The sequence below is a fragment of the Vigna unguiculata genome, chromosome 7 (genome assembly GCF_037176805.1).
Source record: "Vigna unguiculata cultivar grain cowpea cultivar isolate G323 ecotype 2 chromosome 7, ASM3717680v1, whole genome shotgun sequence".
In the NCBI taxonomy this organism is placed as follows: domain Eukaryota; kingdom Viridiplantae; phylum Streptophyta; class Magnoliopsida; order Fabales; family Fabaceae; genus Vigna; species Vigna unguiculata.
The window spans coordinates 5,320,357-5,342,775 of NC_140798.1; the positions used below are offsets into that span (position 1 = coordinate 5,320,357).

A 22,419-nucleotide genomic window follows, 5' to 3' on the forward strand; every position below is an offset into this window, starting at 1 on the left:
ATAAGTACCTCGATGAATCATGGTCATCTGAACGAAAAGTAGAACTAAGTTTGTTTCCCATCTGGTTACGGTTTTCACTTTTATTGTCTCCTGATGATCGAGATGTGCTTTATTCTGTTTAGTTTGGATTTTATCATTAGTGCAGAATTCCATGACCTGGGGAACAGTAAAGGAACAGATAGGTCTGAAATATGTGCCAAACCAATTCTTAATACATTGACATACACCATACATATAAGTCATTGGAAATGAACTGTTTCAAAATTTCCCTAATAAATAACACCCTTCTAGAGATATTCAGATATACACACGCTGTATCGTTTTTTAAGCTTATTCTTATTCTTCTCTCAGCCTCATTTGCCTCTACGCCGATTTTTTGTTGTTGCGCAATTTGAACAGTACCATTTTCCTTTTGGTTGCTCTTTCAGACCAACACAACCGAAATGAAACCACTCTATTTTGCACTGTAAATTTAAATAGATCAAGGAAATGATGTGTAAGCATTGTAGGTAAAATGGACAAAAAATGTATTTGGAAAAAATAAACACCTACGTTGGGGTTATCACATGCAACCATTGCTCCATAGCTAACTTGATTACAAAAGCAGTATGTGGGTTCATTTGGATCAACAGGTAAATCTAAATCCATGCCAGTTGGCTTTGCTGTGGTCTGTGCTTCTGTTGCCGCCGCTGTGACCAATGTGGTTTGGCGTGTTCTGGAGAGTTAATTCAAAATATGCATCAGCTTGTAACTTTTTTGTAAGCTCTTCGTAATCGGAAAACAGGAGAACAAAAAGAGAAAGCTAAAATTATTATTACCACTCGTCATTATATTAAATGTTTTAGGGAAAATGCTGTTTTGAGAGTAAAATGAAATCTGCTGCTGTTGATCATTTCCGATATTGATTAGATATTAGGAATTATAAAAATAAATTCCGATATTTTATTACATCATAAAGATTTTTCATTATGAAAAACATTTCTGAAAATAAATTTGGCTTCCAAAATAAGTAGTATTTTGAGGATCTAGAACTTTCATATACTTGGTACTTAGGATTAATTGAGGTTCAACTACATATAGAGATGCTATGATTGATGACAGTAAGGTATCCGGACAGCGATGTACAAGCACATAACAACAAGGAAGTATAGCATAATGTCAAATGTCGTGAAAGTATTAAATGAAGAAAAGGCATATAAACATGGGATGATAGCAGGAGAACATCATACATTTCTTACAGCAAAATTGACATCTGCCTATTCATTAACTTCTCTGACTCGATGCTTTTAGGTATCACAAATTGAATTCAAGTAACAAAAACATTCTATTCTTCACCAAGCGTAAAGTAGAGACTGGGAGCAGGTACAGGCACTGTTGCTAATAATTAAGAAAAAATATATTTAGTATCATGGCACTAAGCATCTTCCCTGTCAAGAGTACGTTCAAAAAAGGGAAGAAGGTTATTGTTTTCAATGTGGCCACTGGCAAGCCATTTGGGATTCTATTTTAGGGGGGAGAAAGATAATTCAAAGGTCTTGAATTCATGAAACCAAATTCAGTGCTGATCAGCAAGGAGTAGTTTCCTTATTTTAGGCCTTGAGGACAAGGTGGTTTACCGGGAGTCATTGATAGGACCAAATCTGATTCAGGCCCTTATAATTTGCAATAGGAAGTTATTTTTGCATCAATTTCGGATTAGGCAGTTATAGGTTATTATGACGTGACAGTTATAAGTTATTTTATATTAATTTGGGTACAGACATTAGAGGAACTGAGGTATGATATTGTTAGGTGGAAACCCCGAATTTGTACTCGAGAAGTAATTCTGGAGTTCAGCACAAAACAGTACCATAAAGGCAGGATTCTTATTTAGGAAATGCATGTGTGACAGTCAAAAAGCAAAAAGGATAATTTATAAGCTATTACAAAATCGATTAAAATGATTTCTAGAAGAGTTACATACTTTTTTCGCCCTCCTCTACCAGTCCCACTTTCATTACCCCTTCCAGATTTTGTATTACCCTCTGGTCCTGAAGCAGGCACTCCAGCTATTGCAGCATTTTCTCTTTCTGTCATTAATCATATAAAATTAGGTTTTATTAACAAATAGAATTAGTTTGTCATCAAACACCATATACTTCAACTATATCACATAAAAAGACTATTAATAACATTTACAATACAGATTATGAGCTGCACAAAAAAGGTAGGAAGTGCAGTACCACGTCGAAGCTCCTCATCAAACTTTTTAAGATACTGATCAAGGTATTGTATGTGTGTGTCTACCTGCAACAAAATGATGAATATGTAATTACTAAATTCATGAAATTAAAGTACGAAACCAGTTTCCACTAACTTCACTGCAAATTTATCCCAATATCTATTCCTGAACTGGATTTCTCTTACCAAACGATAATACTTGCATATATAACTCTTTACCCAACTCCCAAGATCTTAAGCCAAATGAAGTGTGTAATAAAAGGAAAATAATATACACAAACCATGTTTGTATAACTGTTTCACAGGCAATGAACACTTGAGTGTAACTAAAATCTTTGACAACCCAGAAAAGAAAAAAGAAACTAGTAAAGAAACAAAAATACAGATAGCAGGGTTGCATAAATACAATCTTTTGATCTAGTTATATCACAGTAGGTATTACAAAAAGAACGCAATATCAAAGTCCAGGCTGATATATTCAAAGACAAGCATTAACGAAGGTCTTAAAAATGAACATAACAAGAGAAATGTGGACTACCAAATCATATGCCTGGACAGCCAAGGCTACTTTTTCATCAGCAACCCTGATACTATGCTTTTGCTCATCAAGCGCTTCATCAGAGAATCTAATAACTGAAGTATCAGGTGTAATGTTTCCAGACCTAACTCCCCGCCTAATATCTTCAATTTCATGTTCACAACGCTGTTCATTTTGCCTTTGAATATCTGTTTACACACATCACAATGCTTATGTTGAGTGGAAAAAGACCTCAGATGTGATATGATAAGAGTAGAAACAGACACACACAACTACGCTTTTCTTCTTTTTCCTTTATCAATACAAGAATGGGCATTGTAGATATTGATCATAAATATGAAAAATAGTACTCTGTATCTTTAATTTAATATCTAATACGTAATCATATTTATGAGTAATCACCAGCAAGATCATGAACATATAACATATTGTAAATGTAGAGTGCGAACTTTAAGCTTATCGCAACCTCACAAATAGGTTTGCAACCCACTTGTATACTACATTTTTTATTTTGTCTTTAGTCAATATAAGATCTCCAACACACCCGCTCATGCTGAGGACTAAATATCCCAAAGGATTAGATATTTGTGAGTGGTGTAATAGCAAGTAACAGAATAAGTCTAACAAACTTTATTAGCATATGTTGCGAAACCATCCTATAAATTGGATTTTAAACCTAATCCAACTTCAGAAAAATTGACTTGCAAAATAAGATTTGCACTACTTATACACTATAATTTGGTCATTTCTTTAGTTGACGTGAGTTCTCTAACAATAACATTGATTGGACCATAAGGTCTTCAAAATTCCAAACACAAACTTATCATAATGGACTGAAATTACCATTGGAAGTTAAAAATTCTAGTCTAACCAATGTTTAACATTATAATTGTAGCATTTCGCTCAGCATTATAGTGGCACCACTTTGATCGGTACAGAACCTTGCCCGGAACTCTGTTGAAAGCTTTATTCACACAACATTCCCTTCTCTCTCATACCATCTATTTTGAGACAAACCACTAAAAAACTCCAATCCTTTCTGTTGTTGTTTCCAGCCACTCCCACTTCTCAATTTTGCATGCACTCTGTTATGTCAATTGTGTGCTCATCCTCTACTTCTTTCAGTTCTCACAAAAGTTCTACTAAAGGTCTGTATCCTCCCTCTGCCCCTGTTCTGTTGCACACCCTTCTTTTTTATTTGTCTCTTGTTCTGTTCTGCCACTCGCCCCTTTTGTTCTTTGTTTGGGTTCTATTTTGAATGTCTTTTTTATAATCAGTCACTCTTTAAGCAGCTGTAGCATCACCCACTAGGAGGCTTATACTTGTAAATTTCTTTATTTCAGTTCTTATTGATTTGTGTATTTAGCTTAAGAATGTAGCTTCTGATTATTAATTATAAATATATTTTTCATCATGCATATATTTTGTTATTTTAGCATTTATATGTATTTAATGTAATTATTCAGCCTGTATCTACAATCCTCATAATAGTGATTATCCCACTATCTGCTATCACACTATCATGCTATAATCACTATGTGCTACTATCTCCGAATAATAACTATGCTTCCAGATTTGTCTATGCAAGGATTCATATACTATACCAAATGATTGATATCAACCTAGTATCCCGCTTACTTTAGCAAGAGAGAATGTGCAACAATGATCTCGAAAACAAGTTTTTGAATCCTGGTGACCACATTCCACGGTTTACTGAAATCAACTATGTACGGATGACAATACAAATTCTTTGGGAAATTCAACCATCATCTGATATCTAAATAAAAATAAGAAAATGATGTTAGTTACTATTAGTTCATAGCTACTTGGTAAAAGCAAATTGATGTTAATTCTGACAAGAGTGCACTGCATAAATTCTATGATCTCTCAGTTTCTCTCTTCTTTCTCTGTATCTTCTATATTCTTCTGTTCTACTCTTCTTCTTGTCCCTTTTCTCGCCATGTTTTCCAAAGGGTCCCTAAAGCTCAATCTTGCTCTTAGGTACTAGAGGCCCTATAGGATTCTGGAAAATGTAGGTCCAGTTTCCTACAGTTACATCTTTCCAAAAACTCAAATAAACCCAACATTTCATCACTCCTAATGCAAGTGATGTCAATACCCTTTGGAAATGGTAGGTCCAGATGCCTACAAGTTACAGCCATGCATAGTGTCTTCTTCCTGAAAAGATCCCAACAAACATATGAAAAGGAAGAAGATTCTTATCATCACAATATTTGGTGCTCTAGTGTGGTTTTGCTTGAAGAGGAGGCTACATGTATTCATCTATTCAAGTTTCAGCAGCAATTCCCAATGTTTGAGATGTTCAACCTTTGAGGACAAAATCTTCATTTTGGGATATTGATATGTGAAGATAAATAAGAAAATTATATTAATGAATTATGTTTGATAGCTGCTCACAAATAAGGTAGGATGTTTTGTGCTTTTGTTTCTCTCCTCTTGCCCAATATCCTCTCTATTCTTTTATCTTTCCTCCACTTCTAGTTATGTCTCTCAATTTCATTATATTTCCCTCCTAAGTTCTATATTTTTATCGGTCAATAATCACATCCTAATAGACAAGTGCATTCAGTCTCAGGTACATAGAATGACATAAAAGCCACCAACCTACGTAGCATTGCTTGAAAATAGAGTTTTTACTTGTCATCATGGGATAAAGGGAAAGAAAGAGTAAATAGTCATATTATCTCCCATTCAATCACAATTATCAAGTATGACATGTTTATTGATTTTTACAACTACTTCACCATTTGTACTTGGCATGATTTGATTTCTCATTGTTTCTCATTGTTTAAGTGTGAATCGATTTTTTCGTTCACTGCCAGCACATTAAAATTAAACTAAAGAAGAAAAAAATGCAGACTCTTTAATAAGCACATACATGAGAAGTGCATAAATAAATAGAATTATAACACTACAATTACCCTGTAAGCTCTTATCCAAGTCACGTAACAACGCATACTTCTTTTGAAGTATAACAGGCAGTGAATCCAAATCTACAGAAGAACACAGAACAAAAGACGTTTGTTGTTGCGAAATTGAAAGCACAAACACAATCAAACCCTAAAAATCCAAAAGAGAAATGGTGAGAGATAGAGGAAGGAATTACTGGCTTGAAATTCCTCAAGGAACGACATTAGGGTTTGCAACAGGGCTGAGGGGATAACTTCAATTTTAGTTTAAGATGAAAAAAATATTAAATGTAAATTCTGCCTCACTCTTTTGAGTCACGACTTTTAAGAATCTTCATTATTTTAATTTTAAGGATTGGATTTATACATTCAATTGTTGCAATTAATTAAATTAATTCCAAATATTGGTTAGGTAATTATTGTAAGAATTAACATTTTAATTATATAGAAATAAAAATACATCCATGATATTCGTATTTGTGTTTAGTTTTTTTTCTTCTTATAATAAAAATGTAATTATTATAATTATAAAAATATGAATATAAATAATTGTTATAATTTTATTCTAGGTAATTTTTATTTATTTTATGGATATTTTTTACTATAAATACTTATTTTAACTTGAAAAAAAGTTACATTAAAAAAAAGTTTTTTTTTTTTAATTTAAGATATAAATTTAAAAAAAATAGTGAAACAAATAAAAAACAAATTACTATGTACATGAAAAGAAAATTTAAGAATGATGTAGATAACTAACCAAAACATATAAACCTATAATGAACTCATATTTATATTTTTATTATACTTGGTAAAAGCATATTGTATATTCACAATTTTTTTATTCCTTAAAAATATATATAATTCTATTATTTCTATGACTAATTAATTAATAAAAAGAGATAATACAATTTAATGTGTATATGTATAGTTTTATAAAAAATAGTATTTTAAAAAATATGTAATCATTTTTTTTTGAAAGAAAAATTATTTAATTATCTTGAAATAAGAAAAGTATACAATTATTATTTTATAAAATGAAATGAAATTATTTTTATTTATTAAAGAATAAAATCATCCAATTTCAGGAAGATAAAAAGAAGTTACCAAATGATTTTCTTTACATATTGTGTAGGTCAAAATAATATAAATTTAAGAATTAATATAATTTTATAATTTATATATTTTTACTATTTTTATAAATAATTAATTAAAAATATAAAAGTAATATAATTTAAAAACATATATATTTTTATAAAAACAGTATTGAAAAATTATATAGAAAAAGTTGATTAATTAGTAAAAATTATCTAAAAATAATTTAGTCAATGCTATTATTTTCTTGTATGAGGATATAATTGATAATGATTCGTTATTTAATAAAGACAATAATGTTTTTGATGATAAGTATGGAAAATACTATAACATAATTTTTATTAAAATATGGTTATAGTTATTTATAAATTGTTATATTTTGTATTTTTGTCTCTATACTTTTTAATTTTAATCCTAATAATTTGTTGTTGTTGTTTAGTTTAGATAGTATTCTGAATACTAATATTTTATCATAGATAACAAAATATTATGGACGAGAAATATTTGTCAGGAATTGAATATAAAATTACATAATTTAGATAATCAAAATATACTAAATACTACAAATTATTACAAGATTTTCTTAAAATTAGATTAATTTTTAAATACATTCTAGTAAAAATAGATTTGATACAATGTTTATGTTTTATATGTTGAATCAAAAGTGAAAGACAAGTATCTTTTATAATTGATTTTCCATATACGTAATAGATTTTGACAGACAAATCTTCTGTATTCTTATACATGTATAAGTATTACTGGGTAAATATTATTTTTAACTTATTTTTATCATTATATTTAGAGTAAATAAAATTAATATATATATATATATATATATATATTAATTTTGTCTCATATTCCGATTAATTTTTTTCAAAGATAATAATTATAATAATATAATACATGACACATGTATCATTTTTTTTAGTCATTACACATTATCCATTAAATTCTTATAGATTAATTATCATTATTAATTTAATGAGAAAAATTAGATTAACTCGATTTAACAAAAAAATATATGATGGAATTGAAAAATAAAAATAATAAAAATAAAAATAAAAAGTGTTATATATAACTATTCTTTCTCTATTAAAATATTAAGATTTATTGCTTTTTTTTTATTATTGTCAAATATGAGTTAAAGTTATAATTTAATAAAGAAAAATAAAATGACTTAAAGTTATAATTTTAGTAAAAATAGGTAAAAATAATAACACATAAGAAAAGATTAATGATTTCATCTTCACCTTCTTCCTTCTTATTTCTTAAATTAATCAAAATACTTGCTACCTTTGGACTTTTTACTTTTCATAAACATATTTTTGAAATTAATTCTTATCAACTCTCACCAAACATACTTTGGGTGGTTTCACAAATAAACTCCTCAGTTGCAAGTTTTCTGACTCATACCTAACTTCAACATATATTCAAATTCTTTACAAATAAGTTAATTGTGTTGAAGAATTACGGCAAAGTATACAGCAAGGAAACTTAAAGTTTTTATGCAAATAAAAAAAATATACAGACTTAATTGAGGTTTCTACAATTATTTTGATTTTTTTTTTCATTTTGAATAAATTAGAGTTTTATCATGTATGTTCATGTCATTCAAACTAAATTCATAGTTAAAAAAAAAAGTATAAAATAGTTAATAAATTAAAACATAAACTAATTTATACAATTTTTATTTAAATTATTCTCAACTTTGAGATCTAGAAAAGAGGATAAAAAGTGGTATATATATTTTTCTAAAAATGATGATCGATTATTTTTTTACTAAAATATTGAATTATAAATAATTTTATAATAATCGAGTTTCATTTTATAAAATTATTTTTTTCTCTTAAAAATTTTTTTAGAACATCTTCTATCTTTTTTCTAGGTTTCTGATCAAATCGTTAATTCTTTTGATAATAAAAAAACTACTAGTGAAATCACTGTAGAGAGTTCTTCATATTTGTTTGATTAGAATTGAAAATATGACGAGTTCATTTTTATTTTATTTTAGAGATATCTTAGCATTTTGAGGTACATTTGGCTAGGATGACCATGTATTGATAGAAAAAACGTGTCATCATGAAGAACATCATCATCTTTTACCTTCGAGAATCACTTTACCTATAGAGAGAAATAAGATTAACATAAGAAACATAAAAATATAACATGGAAACTCCAAAATTAGATAAAATGTCTAATGACAACTAGAGAATAATAATATCTGAAAATTTGTACAACACATAAACAACTTTTTCATGTCATTTGACCCCAAGTGCACCCACACCCCTTAAAGCAAGAATTTAACTATATCTCACAACACTATACTACAAGAGTATAAGAAAAGTCAAATACAAGCTTAAAATATTTTTTACAAGGACTAGAAACACCATAAACACAGAGTCCATTATATAACTATTATCCCCACTCTCTTGCTTATATCCTAGGTGATTTAAGACTTTTTAAGATGCATTATTTTCATCAGCCCAACATGCATGTGCCTTAAATATGCGCAAAGTGAATCTATGCTGAATTTTGATCCTAGTGATAGACTTAGTTATTTGATATGATGTTTGTGTAGGTAGTTAGAGGATTTGTGTGATTTAGAGCTTTAGGAGTACCTATAGAGAAATAGGGAGTTTCTATAATAGGCAAGGGTAGCTAGTTTGAAATTAAATTATACTCATGATTGATGAATCATGAATGATATGGTGATGATTTGTGATGAATTGGATGTGTGAAATTTGTTTTAGAATAATAAATTGCATGTATAAAGTGCCTTGATGAATTGATTGCCTAACAAGTGATTTTTGAGTTGTTTGTCTTGATGGTACATGTGAATTAGTTGTGTGACTTTATTGAATTTGTTTAAGGTTGTTTGATAAGTAAATTATGCATGTTTCTAGGGGAAATGATTAAAAAGCTTTGACAAATTGGTCAGGAATACATTGTTAGTAGAATTGAACTACATAATTATGCAAACTCACTAGACGAGCATATGGCTCGATGCTCACTAAACAAGAATGCATAATTTGCTAGTCAGAGAGCTCGAACGTTTTGATTCATAGAGCGAGTCATTCTCCGTTGGGCGAGCTTATCAAAAGCAATCCCATTGGGTATACTCGGTGAGTGAGTCAAAGCTTGATTGGGCGAGTCTAAAATTGCTGAAAACATTAGAGCAAGGTATGCACTTGCCTTGCTGAGCGCAAGAGTCTCACTATGACTCTCTCGTTGAGTGAGCATGTATGCCGCTGAACGAGAAGGTTTTAAGCAAAATCGGAAAGCATCAAGGTAGCCTTCTTATTGGGCGAGCAGTATGGTCACTAGGCGAGTTCCTTTTAGGGAACACTCGCTAAGTGAGACATGTTTTCGTTGAGTGAGAATATACTAATATGAAATTATATAAATAGTTTAAATATGGTAGTTTTTGTTATGATTGATATGAATTGAATGGAAGGAGGAAGTAGTGATTCCTAGGGTGGGAATACTGTCATGGTTGTATCATGTAGTGAATTTATAATAGAGACTGAAATGAGATGATTTTGACTCTACTAGTGGTCAGATTCATTGATATGGGTAAACTTACTAGTGGTCAGATTCATTGATATGGGTAAACTTTGGCTGAGAATTTTAAGTCCATTGAGCTTAAGCCCTAAAAGCCCCAACATCACACAATATCAAGTTTTAAAAGAGTTATCAACTTGTGTAACCTATTGGTAAGTGCACAAAATCAATTGTAAATCGAATAAAGAGTTATTGTATTTATAAGGATTTAACAAGTATATTGGTAGTTTATTTTTAGGATTTTTGTATGAAAATATTGATAGTAGTATATATTATATAAATTAAGTGAAATGGAGGCCATGCTTGATTTTCATCACATGTTCTACTACACCAGTAGTGATTTTGTCTATACTATACAAATTAATCAATGTCTTGGAAGTACTCTAAGGTAGATGTAGGCCCATTCCTGCAGCCTATAACTAAGAACTTCAAATCCAATGTGATTCCTCTAGTCCTAGTTTAATGAATTCTTGTTGTAATATTAATTAATTAATTTGTATAAAATAATAAAAAATTACGGTAAAGAAAACATAATATCATCAAATATTCAATATTAAGAGGATAGTTATTTCTTCGATATCAAATATTTAGAAAAAAATTATAATTGTATGCATTTCAAACTAGAATACCAAATAAAATTAAATGAAAACCAAAACACTTATTAAATTTGTAAACATAAATGGAACCTAGTTGATAAAATTTAAAAAAATATGAAAGAAAACAAATATTCAAATTAAAATATATTTTAAATGTATGTTTACTTCACTCTTTTAAATTCTAATGAATATCTTTTTGTATACAATAATAAAAGTTATAATACATCATTTGATCAAAATCACGCAAAGAAAAAATATTATACTAATTGTAATAAAATTTTAACGTACATCTTGTATCTTTTGAACTTCCATATATGTTGGATGATGATAAAAAAATGATGTCAATTACATTAATTTTTAATATTATAGTAAATAAAATTTATTTATAAAATTATAGTGACAAAGTTACAACATGATTGATAATGAGTTAGAAAATAAAAAATAATTACATAAAATATATCAAAATAGTATTCTACATGATAAAAATAAACAAAAAATTATTAAATGTGTGTCTTACAAACAATTTGAGAGACTATTGAATGAAATCACACAAAAGAAAACAAATGTATAATTAATGGTATTATAAGATGAAAAATATCAACACAGTCAATCGTTGAGAAATAACAAAAATTGTTTTAGCAAAACAAAAAAATTCTTTAAATGAATCACAAATTAATAATAATTTAGTAAAGAAGATAAATCATTTATATTACCTAGTAAATGAAATATTTATGCTATTAAACAATTAAATTGAGAGTATTAAACATTCCATGTGAAAGGAAAATATATAATAAATAAAGATATTAAAAAAGAATAGAAATATTCATATGTGAGACATAAAAAATATTTAATTGACATACATCATTTGAACATAATTGCATAAAGATTACGATGAGATGAAATATATATTGGAGACGCGAATGAATTTCATGACAAACCAAACAATTTGAAGAAATAAAAAATAAAAAGTTTGTAGTAATATATCTATAACTATATATAATATCTATATATTTCTTAATTCCAATTTTACCCTTTATAATATAATTATTTGTTAAATTTTTAAAAATTAACAATTATGTTTACATGTTTTCTATAAAACTATATATTTTCTCTCATTTGTTTTTTTTCCTATTCATCAACAATTATTTTCTCATTCATTTCATTTTGTTTTTAATAAATATAAAATGTGTTTTGCATATTAACTTAATAACATTTTAATATCACCATCTATTAATATAATATCATGCATATTTAAAAAAATACATACACACAAGCACGATAGCACCTGTGTTTACGCTAGTATATATATATATATATATATATATATATATATATATATATATATATATATATATATATATAAGGTTATTAGTTAACTGTGAATATTTTAATAATTTAAATGGAGACATGTTTATTTACCATCCCTATTCTTAGTTGGAACATGTTATAAAATAAAATGGTTAAATATGTTTTTGGTCCCTTAACTCTCAGTAAATTTTGGAATTAGTCCATTTCAAAACTTTGGACCAATTTAGCCTTTTATCTTTCGAAATACGTGAATTTAGTCATTTTAATCAAATTTTGTTAAGTTTATTTGACATTTCAAGCGCGTTTTATAATAGTATTTGATTTAACATTAAAACAAAAATGTGTCAAATAGTATAAACAATTCAAATACAATCCTTAACTACATACGAAACATCAAATAAACCTAACAAAATTTGATTAAAAAGACTAAATCCACTTATTTCAAAAGATGAAGAACTAAATTGATCAAAAGTTTTGAAATGAACTAATTCCAAGATTTACTGAAAGTTAAGTGATCAATAACATATTTAATCCTAAAATAAAACTAGTAATAGATAGAAGAAGAGAAGGGAGAATAATGAATGAAGAGTAACCTTTATGTGGATGTCATCACTAATACAAAGGGTCCTATTCATCACTTAAAATTTTAGAACTTGATAGCTTTTCTTTTACACTTTTAATATAATTTTCATTTTTAACTTAATGAATATTTAAACACCTTATAAATTTATAAATGTTGATACCCAAGTAAAAGTTAAACCTTTAAATTCTTTTAAAAAATAAGTGATCTTATTATATATATCGACATCATAAGTAGATATACTCTTTCATGTGCCTATATGTGGATAAAATCAATCTGATATAATACATCTTAAAACTTACATAAAATTTGATTAAAGTTTTTATTTGTTTTGGAAGCTTAAGAACTTAAGTAAATATAAATGAAATTTAGCACGCGAAAGATACATTCAACGGTTACTAATCCCTAATGAATACGCGTTAGGGCGTGTTTGGATTGGGTCCACCTATTTTTCTCAATCATATAGGGAATGCTACAAAAGGTCTTCATGTGGCTACCCATTTTTGTCTTCACCTTCTTTGTCTATATTCCAATTTCTATTTTTAATGTCCAAAACTCTTTTAATTCAAACTAACCTTTTCCCATCTCATTTTTCTCCAATCTTTTTAACAATCATGCATGTGCCACATTTCCATCTAGATCATAACTTCAAACTTTCAAATAATTCAACAATTTAGTATTTAAATATTAAAGGAATAGTTAATAAAAAAATTGGTTTAATCCATATAAAAAAGTATAAATTAATTTGTTACACATTTCATGATGTCTAAAAACATAACAAGATTGTATAATATAAATAAATACAAACATCTACTTATCAAATTGATTTTACAAAAATAAGTTAAATTAAGATTTCTTTTCAAGATTTTTAAGAAATAAGTCTAATTCTAGACAAATGTAGTTAAGATATATTTTGAATGATTGTGATATGATACTAAAGAGTAGATTTTAAGTCTAATTTACCTTAACAAAATTTATTTATAAAGTAAATTTTTATCTGAATATATCTTAGCTCTACTATATGTAGAATCTTCAACAAAAATGAGTTAACTATCACCCTTCTTTTGTATTAAAGAGCTAAAAAGGAATTTTTATTCTTTTATAGACAAATTTATTGATAATTTTTGAATGTAAATACTAAAAGAAAATGATCATATAGTTTTATTCATATATTAATCATCTTAGTGTATAAGTCATATAAACTTTGGTTGCAATTTTAACAACTATACAAATAAGGTGTATATCCATATTATTAGGATATTAAATATAGATTCCTGAAATCTGTTTAGTACAAAAATGATTAGATGATCATATATTACCATGATCCCAAATAATCTGCACATATGACATATAATTAAATGTTATTATTAACTTTGATCATAAATAAAAAATTTCAATACATGTCACATAAAATTGCTGGCTATAACTACATGACATGTAATTGAATGTTCTTAACTTTTATCATAAACTAAATAGGTGTATTGGTTGGGACCATAGCAGGGTCATAGTTCTAAACCACCCAATAATTTCTTGTTTTAGCTGCTATCAAGTTTAAAACACAGCAATTGAGTGAGTCTTATAATAAAAGTTTGAGCTAGCATAAGAACTTCATCAAACAGCTGGCGTTTTCTACTTGTAGAAGGTACTTAGATTTCTTAAACATTATATTTCTTGGGAGCAGTGATTTTTTTTTAAGGAAAAAATAATGCAACTTTAGTCATTCTTACTTGTTTCTTGTTACTATTTCTTAGTGAGTGATTTTAGACATGAAAATGAATTAAAATTATGTGACTTTTTCCGTTATATTTTTTTGCTGGTTTTATTTTTTTCTGCAAACTTGTATAAAATAATATCATGGAAAGCAGAGGAAACTTCTACACAAGTGAGCTGCACCAAAATGTGAAGATTTACTAGAATATTGATGCAGAAGTCAAAAAGAAAAGACAAAAGAAATATTTGATGTGTAAAAGTATGACAACATGTCAAATGAGGACACCAACAAAATTGCTTCAATGAAGCCATTGCAACGGGTGTGAAAACACAAGTTTCAAGATACTACTCATCACTCACCTTTCTTCTGTCTTCAAATACACTTCTCAACCTGCTGCTTCTGTTTTCTGTAGCTCAAACTTTGCATTTTCTTTTAACAAGTAGGATCAACAACACCCTTTGTCTATTTCTCCATTTCTGGTGTTGTCTTGCTTCTGAGATTGCACTCTTAAGCAAAATAAGGTGAGAACTTTGTAGTTGGTTCATGCAATAACAGGCATTTCCTGCATTTAGTTCATAACTTTTACTCCATGATCTTCTTGAAATCAGAGTTTTTTCTTTTTTCCTTGAGTTAACTATTGAAAATGTTTCTTGTGTGAGCATCATTAAGTTGGCTTTGTTCTTCTTTAGTAGTTTGTAAGATGAGCATTTTTGTTGGGTGTTTCCTTCTTTTGAGCACACTTCACTATCTTTTAACTTAAATCTAGTGTCTAGTGCAACATTTGGCTAATGTTTTACCACACATTTTGATAGTTGGGAAAATTTGAAACAATGTTGTATGTGACATTGCCATTGTTTGATAAGTGTTGTTGATGGTGGTTGATCAAGTTTTTTGGTTTGGTTGTAGAATTATGAGTGCCTCTGAAGTGACAACTGAAGCAACAGCAGCACATGCTAATCTGAGGGATTCACAGAGTGTGCTTCAGGTACAGGTGATTGCTTCTTTGGAGTTAAACAGGGTTGATTATGCAGAGGGAAGAAAGAAATCACTGAGAGCTCGCTATTATTTTGGCATTATATTCTTGATAATTAATTTTATTGCCTGGTTTTTCCGTGACTATGGACAAGGTGTTCTGCCATTTATTCTTCGTAAGTCAATTTTCTATCTATCCATTTCCATTCTCCAGTCTAGTCTCAGGCTATCAGAAATTTTGTACATTAACCTATAACATATATTGATGTTGGGTTTCAAATACGAGTCTAAGTCTTACCAGTACAAATGAGAAAGTTGAATACAATATACAATAGAAAACTCATAAACCAATAAGGTTTTGATGGAAAACAGTTTTAATCCTTTATATGAACTCACCTCTCATTTGTGTTATGTCACCGTAATGAATTCTTTTTTCGATAGATTCGTCAGTGGTATCAGAGCCGTGTTTAAATAGTTACTTCAAAGTTGATCAGGAGGGTCATGGAAATGATTTTATATCTCCCAGAAAAATCTTAAAATAAACACACTTGTTGCAAAACGTTATGTACTCCAATTTATTAATGATGAAGATTTATCCATTAATCATTTTTCATGAACCTGGAGATCTTGAAAGTGAAAGATGTTAGGGTCATTTTGTCACTCATTGTTGTTGTTGATACTGTTGTAATTTGTACAGATATGAAAGCTTGTGGAAAAGAAGGAGAAGAATGTATTCATGCACTGGGAGTTCTTCGCGTGAGTTTAGGATGCTATGTATCTTTCAGTTATCAGAGTTTCTGCTCCCTCACCAATCATTATATACTGCTACTACTGTATCTCTGGATATAACCCTCTAAACGAAGAAATTTTTATTCATTAACTTACTATGTAGTAATCTAGTATCTTCTGCCAACAGAACATGCTACAATGATGATTTATAACAAGAACTATCTTCCTTAACAATGAAATAGATATTTTTCTCAGTTATGTTTCTCACAACAGTCAAAACAAGAAAATTACATGAAAGTTGGAATTTATGGCATTCTGGCTACTGGGAAGTGAAGTTTATTATACTGCTTGTATCAATGGCACTCCCATTCTTTTTCCCTTCAGAACTTGTTCAAATATATGGTAAGTTTCTTGCTTTTTCATAATTTTGATTGTCACACATTACTAACAACAATGCTTCTAAACTGGGGTTATCATTCAAGTAGCTTTGAGTACAATATAATTTTTCAGAAAGGATAATTCCTCTCTTTCTTTACCTTTTCCTTGAACATCATTGATAATGTTCCGAATAATCTAGGAGTAGAAATGACAAAGTTAAATACCATACCACGAAAAAGGTGGTGTTAATTCTTTATGTTGATTGGGATCATGTCACATATTTATATAATCTCTCTCCTAATGAATCTCAAAAGAAAACAAAAATTCCATCATATAAGAATGTTAACATATTCACAATCTTGCAGGTGAGGTAGCTCGTATTGGTGCAGGGTAAGCTTCAAATCTTTCACTTTTTCTCTTACCAATACAAGGTTGTTATTTACATGCATGTGGTTGTTCATGTTCACACAGAGTTTTTCTTCTTCTACAACTTGTGAGTGTCATCCAATTTATCATTTGGTGGAATAATTACTGGATTCCAGATGAAGAAAGGATGCAGAGGTAGCTAGCTACACACTATTATTGTTGCAAAAATTCATAGCAAAACTTCAAAAATCAATTTTTACATGTTTTCAAATAAGAGATATATATAATGTATATAATAGTGTTTTTGTGACAGGTGGTCCTTTGGAGTTTTGATGTCAACATTGTTTTATGTTGTCTCTATATGTGGAATTGTGTATCTGTACAAAACATATGCTCCAAGAGCTTCATGTTCTCTCAATCTATTTTTCATCACATGGACAGCAATTCTACTAGCTGCAATTATGGTTGTTTCCTTACATTCAAAGGTACACTGCTACTGCAATTTCTCACAGTCTGCATTAGCAGAAAAAGTCTCTCACTTTTCATGTTTCTAATTTCTTTCTTTATCCCTCAGAGAATATATATTAGTTGGGTTAAAACATGTTTTTAATGTTTATATATACAATGAGATTTTTTTTTTCTGACAGAGCGACCTAATATTTTGATTTCCATTAAAATAATTGAAACATATGGCTTATCATTTATATGTTGAATTATTACAGGTTAATAGAGGTCTTTTATCTTCAGGGATTATGGCTTCTTACATTGTTTTTCTTTGTTGGTGTGCATTGAGAAGGTAAACATTCTGAATAGCATTTTTTCACATCAAAATGTGGTTCTTATTTGGAGTGTAATATACTCATATGTGTGGCTGATTCCATAATCATCATTACTTTGATTCTTCTAAAAAGGGTTCAATTTGATTATGTATGTGGTAGCTTGATTCAGTGTGAACTTGAAATCATGTATTATATTTGGAAATTCCTTCTAGAGATGGTATACTTATAGATCTCCATCATGGAGTTTCAGTGAGCCTGCAAATGCAACATGTCAGACAAAGAATCAAGACAAAGGAAACACCGATTGGATAACTATAATTGTAAGTTTTTTCAGTCTATCTTCGTTAAATTTATAAACCAGGTTAAATTAATTTTACAGCATATGTTATTTTCTTAACAGGGCTTCCTTATTGCCATATTTGCAATAGTGATAGCAGCTTTTTCCACAGGCATTGATTCCAAATCCTTTCGGGTATTTTAAGGACTTCTGAACTTAATCTCCATTCTTTGATCTAACAAGACAACTCAAGCACGTTGCTTGCAAGTTGAATGATGTTTTTTTTTTTTTTTTTCCCACATATTGAAGTGTTTTTTGTGTGGTCATTTTCAGTTTTCAGAAGAGATAGTTGAAGAGGAAGATGATATTCCTTACAGTTATGGATTTTTTCATTTGGTATTCTCCTTAGGAGCAATGTACTTTGCAATGTTATTCATCAGTTGGGATCTGAATAACTCAGCCAGAAAGTGAGGAACCTAATTTATCTTATAATACTCATCGTACAATGATGTTTTGACTACTAAATTTTGATAACTTTCTCTTACAACATGATGTGTCATCTTTTAAGTGGTTTTGGAATATTGAGAATGAGAAAATAGAAAAATGAAGAACCATTTAGAAGATGTCACCTAAGATTATAAGAGAAAATTGTCAAAATTTAGTAGTCAAAAAATCATTTTCCATACCGGTTATATGACTCTTAATTGATTATATCTTCTTTCACTTTTATGAATGATGCACCAGGTGGAGCATTGATGTTGGCTGGATGAGTGCATGGGTCAGAGTTATCAATGAGTGGTTTGCTGCAACAATTTACAGTAAGTGCTTTACTGCAACAAAAAAGTCTTTTCCAAAATTTCAATACATTCATTCATGTTAAGAACACAATAAAAATATCAATTTTTCTCATAAAAATTATAAATTTCTGTACAATTTTTCACATATTTTCCAATTCCCATATTAATTGTTTTCTTTTTATTTGATGGTAACAGTATGGATGCTGATTTCACCAATTGTGAGACAAAACAAAGTCATGGGTAATGATAGAACTGTGCAGGAGACAGTTGACTCGGTTATGCCATGATTAACAAACACAAAATCATCAACATTCTTACAAGAAAAATGAAAATTCTTCCCTTTTAAATTTTTCTGTTCCTTAGTATATTTTACTCTTCAACCCACTTTTTCTTTAATGGTTGAAAGGCAAAAAAGTGGAAAATGAAATAAAATGATAAAATATTTTGCTTTACGTGGTAGACCTGATTGAAATACATTTTCAAATGTAATATATAATCATGGTTCTGATATCTCACTTTGTTCTTATAGCCACATTATTTAAATTCAAATCATGGTTAGTAAGGTTATATGATATGATCTGATGTAATGTTATAGAAGTTGTGATTGGTTTAGCTGTTGTGGACCACAGAACTAATGGTTTAGTTGGCAGCAATTTGTGTTAAGTGTTTGTTGACTTCATTATTTAAATTTACATCAGGATTATGTTAAGAAAAATGGTTGACAACTTCTGATATAAATTCTCCCAACAATTATGCTTTTATATAGATTATAAATAAAAGCTATTTATTTACTTGGTAACGATATGTATGGAACTTTTTTTACTTGTAAGTAAAAGTTTTAAAGCATAAATAACTTTTGGATCGAAATATATAACTGGTATTTGTTTTGAATACACAGCTGAATAATAAATTATAAAATTGAATAATAACTTTTGGATCAAAATATATAACTGTTATTTATTTATTTATTTATTAGCTCTTACAATATCTAAATTATTTTAAAGTTGTTGTTTTGGTTACTCAACTTAATTTTTATCATAACCGCTATTGATGACATAAGTATCAGGAGAAACTAAATACATATCATTTCTCACTATTTCGGATAAAATTAAATACATATCATTTCTCAGTATTTCAGATAATTAACAATTATTTCAATTTATAAATGCGTAAAATGATCATACTAAAAATATTCAAATTTCCTACTAAAAATATTTATATGTCCTGTAAATTTTGTTTTAAAAGTTTTTTGGTAGAAAATACTTACAAATTTTATTGTGAAAAAAAATTTACAAGAAATTACTACCAATTCTTTTGTAAAATATTTTGTATAAAATACTTTTCGCAACAAATTTTGTAAAAAATACTGACAAATTTTATAATCTTGTAAGAAATAATTACTCACGAAGGAATTATTTGTCAATTAAGGTTCTTAGAAAAAATGACAAGAAAAAATATTTTCTTGCAAATATTTTAACAGATTTGCAAAAAAAAATTCCATGTAATATGAAAATGGATAATATCATATATTTAAAATAAAAATTTTAATTTCTTAATCATCCAACTTAAAAAAAAAAAAATAGTACTAAAAAATAACCCAGTTTACTGGGAATGGAGTCATTTGAGTGAAGTTTAAATTTATCTGACGATTAAAGTTGCAGATCATATACATATATTGATGAAGGGCTTCAACTCGTATAATATATTGTGCATAAAAAAGTTTAAAATATTGTTTATGAATGGCCTATTACAACGTATAAATTAACCATCAACTCACAATTTTTAAAGCCTAAAACATTGAAGTTTCCGTGCGTAAAAGAAAACACTTACAAGAAGAAAAAAACTCCATAATTACTTTACAATGAGTTTTTCTTTTCAAGGTTCATTAGGAAAGATAATATATAAATGTGTCAGAGTCTAACCCATTACGAAACATTGAGTTTACGAGTTTTTTTTTATACAATGTTTAACTTTGACATTTTTATTCAACGTAGAAAATCACTCAAAAGTGCAACCAAACTAAAATTGGTTCATCCAAATTTGCTAAGGCACAACTAATCTGTCATAGCATTAACAACTTCATTACCACCATTTCTCACAACTAATCCAACACAAACACACAATACATTGATTCCTTAGTACTATTTAAGACCAAGAGTTGAATTCCATTTCCCTCAATCCAAAATAACCGATCTATTCTCCTAAAACAAACAAATTAAGCACAAAAACATGTCTTTGGGATCATCCACAGCAGTTTTCTGTGTTGCAATGCTGTTTCCCTTTGCACTTATGGCTGTGCCAATAAGCATGGCAGGCACAGAACCTGTGATGGAGTTGTACATGCATGACATTCTTGGGGGCAGTAACCCTACAGCACGTCCTGTGACAGGGCTGCTAGGCAGCATATATGGTGGCCAAGTGCCCTTTGCCACCCCAGTAGGGTTCAAAACCCCACAGGGTGCAATTCCCATTCCCAATGCAAATGGTGCCATTCCCACAGTGAATGGAGTCACTGGCATTCCACTAGGCACTGGCTTGGCTGGCACTTTCTTTGCACCAAACAACAACAACAATAACCAAAACAATGCACAATTGGAACTAGGACCTGATGGATTAGGGCTTGGTTTTGGCACAGTAACTGTGATTGATGATGTGTTGACATCTCAACCTGAGTTGGGATCACAACTGGTTGGGAAGGCTCAAGGGGTGTATGTGGCTAGTTCAGCAGATGGGAGCAGACAGATGATGGCATTCACAGCAGTTTTTGAAGGAGGGGAGTATGGTGATAGCTTGAACTTTTATGGCTTGTATAAGATAGGAAGCACCATGTCAAGATTGTCTGTGATAGGAGGCACAGGGAAGTTCAAGAGTGCAAGAGGGTTTGCTGAACTGAGATCTCTTATCCCACCAGGACAAGTTTCCACTGATGGTGCTGAGACACTTCTCAGAATCACTGTTCATTTGAATTGAACTACTGAACTATGGTGATGTGATGTGGATGCATTTGTGATCAGTGTTGGTCTTGTGTTTTTGTCAATGTATTTGGTTGACTATGGATCATAGTATGATTGATTAATGGGATGACTTAATGATCAATATTAAATCTTATTTTGGAATGGCAAACAACTTGAAAGCTAGTGGCACAGGTCACCAGATTGTAACATTGAATGAAACCAAGGTGTATTATTTAAAATGAAAAAAAATTAATCAAGTTTTAATTAGGCTATGATATGATAATCAAAACTTTGTTTACTTTGCATATGTTTAGTTCATATCATTTCCTTCTTATTATTTTAGTTAACTTCATATTCTTCATTGAGATGCACATCTTTGATGCATGAGACTTTTCCTTCTCCTTTTACTTTGAAGATGGGTTGAGATGTTGGCGTTCTTAAATTAAACCATGTAATATGATAGAAAAATTATAGAGTGTGAATAATAGTTTCTTCTTCTAGAAATGTATAGTTCGACCAATTTCCAAATGACATATATTTAAGTTTATAAACTTAAGGTAAAATAATTAATAACTTTCATAGAGATAAATGAATTAGGGAAGTTAAAAAATCTAAACTGAACTAAAAAAAA

General features: G+C 29.2%; 3 protein-coding genes across 4 annotated transcripts; 2 read left to right on the top strand and 1 right to left on the bottom strand.

Annotated features, from left to right (window-relative positions):
- Positions 1-192: 192 nt before the first annotated feature.
- Positions 193-6,025, bottom strand: ING1 (RING/FYVE/PHD zinc finger superfamily protein). The gene is made up of 7 exons (XM_028081074.2): positions 5,886-6,025; positions 5,701-5,772; positions 2,759-2,946; positions 2,223-2,286; positions 1,964-2,069; positions 553-715; positions 193-464 (listed from the first exon to the last, which is right to left on the bottom strand). Exons 1-7 carry the CDS (start codon positions 5,911-5,913, stop codon positions 354-356), a joined length of 732 nt encoding a protein of 243 aa, XP_027936875.1. The 5' UTR covers positions 5,914-6,025; the 3' UTR covers positions 193-353.
- An 8,797-nt stretch (positions 6,026-14,822) lies between these two features.
- Positions 14,823-19,517, top strand: LOC114190812 (Serinc-domain containing serine and sphingolipid biosynthesis protein). Of its 2 annotated transcripts, XM_028079857.2 has the most exons (13): positions 14,823-15,057; positions 15,443-15,684; positions 16,206-16,282; positions 16,480-16,639; positions 16,981-17,005; positions 17,087-17,176; positions 17,295-17,466; positions 17,704-17,777; positions 18,011-18,080; positions 18,161-18,232; positions 18,371-18,504; positions 18,782-18,855; positions 19,030-19,517. In XM_028079857.2, exons 2-13 carry the CDS (start codon positions 15,447-15,449, stop codon positions 19,119-19,121), a joined length of 1,278 nt encoding a protein of 425 aa, XP_027935658.2. In that variant the 5' UTR covers positions 14,823-15,057; positions 15,443-15,446; the 3' UTR covers positions 19,122-19,517. The 2 variants fall into 2 exon arrangements, with proteins under 2 accessions (XP_027935658.2, XP_027935659.2); XM_028079858.2 differs by lacking the exon at positions 14,823-15,057 and having other exon boundaries at positions 15,441-15,684; positions 16,206-16,341; positions 19,030-19,513.
- A 1,387-nt stretch (positions 19,518-20,904) lies between these two features.
- Positions 20,905-22,093, top strand: LOC114192244 (dirigent protein 16-like). Its single transcript, XM_028081903.2, has one exon. It carries the CDS (start codon positions 21,064-21,066, stop codon positions 21,802-21,804), a length of 741 nt encoding a protein of 246 aa, XP_027937704.1. The 5' UTR covers positions 20,905-21,063; the 3' UTR covers positions 21,805-22,093.
- Positions 22,094-22,419: the final 326 nt, after the last annotated feature.

Excerpts from the sequence above, each read along its gene's own strand:
- ING1 (XM_028081074.2), bottom strand. The coding sequence starts at position 5,913 with ATGTCGTTCCTTGAGGAATTTCAAGCCA. Across the intron at positions 2,947-5,700 it reads CTTGGATAAGAGCTTACAGG|ATATTCAAAGGCAAAATGAA; the intron begins GTAATTGTAGTG and ends GTGTGTAAACAG. Across the intron at positions 716-1,963 it reads GGTAGAGGAGGGCGAAAAAA|AACACGCCAAACCACATTGG; the intron begins GTATGTAACTCT and ends TTAACTCTCCAG.
- LOC114192244 (XM_028081903.2), top strand. The coding sequence starts at position 21,064 with ATGTCTTTGGGATCATCCACAGCAGTTTTCTGTGTTGCAATGCTGTTT.
- LOC114190812 (XM_028079857.2), top strand. The coding sequence starts at position 15,447 with ATGAGTGCCTCTGAAGTGACAACTGAAGCAACAGCAGCACATGCTAAT. Across the intron at positions 16,283-16,479 it reads GCGTGAGTTTAGGATGCTAT|ATATTTTTCTCAGTTATGTT; the intron begins GTATCTTTCAGT and ends ACAATGAAATAG. Across the intron at positions 18,505-18,781 it reads CTGAATAACTCAGCCAGAAA|GTGGAGCATTGATGTTGGCT; the intron begins GTGAGGAACCTA and ends ATGATGCACCAG.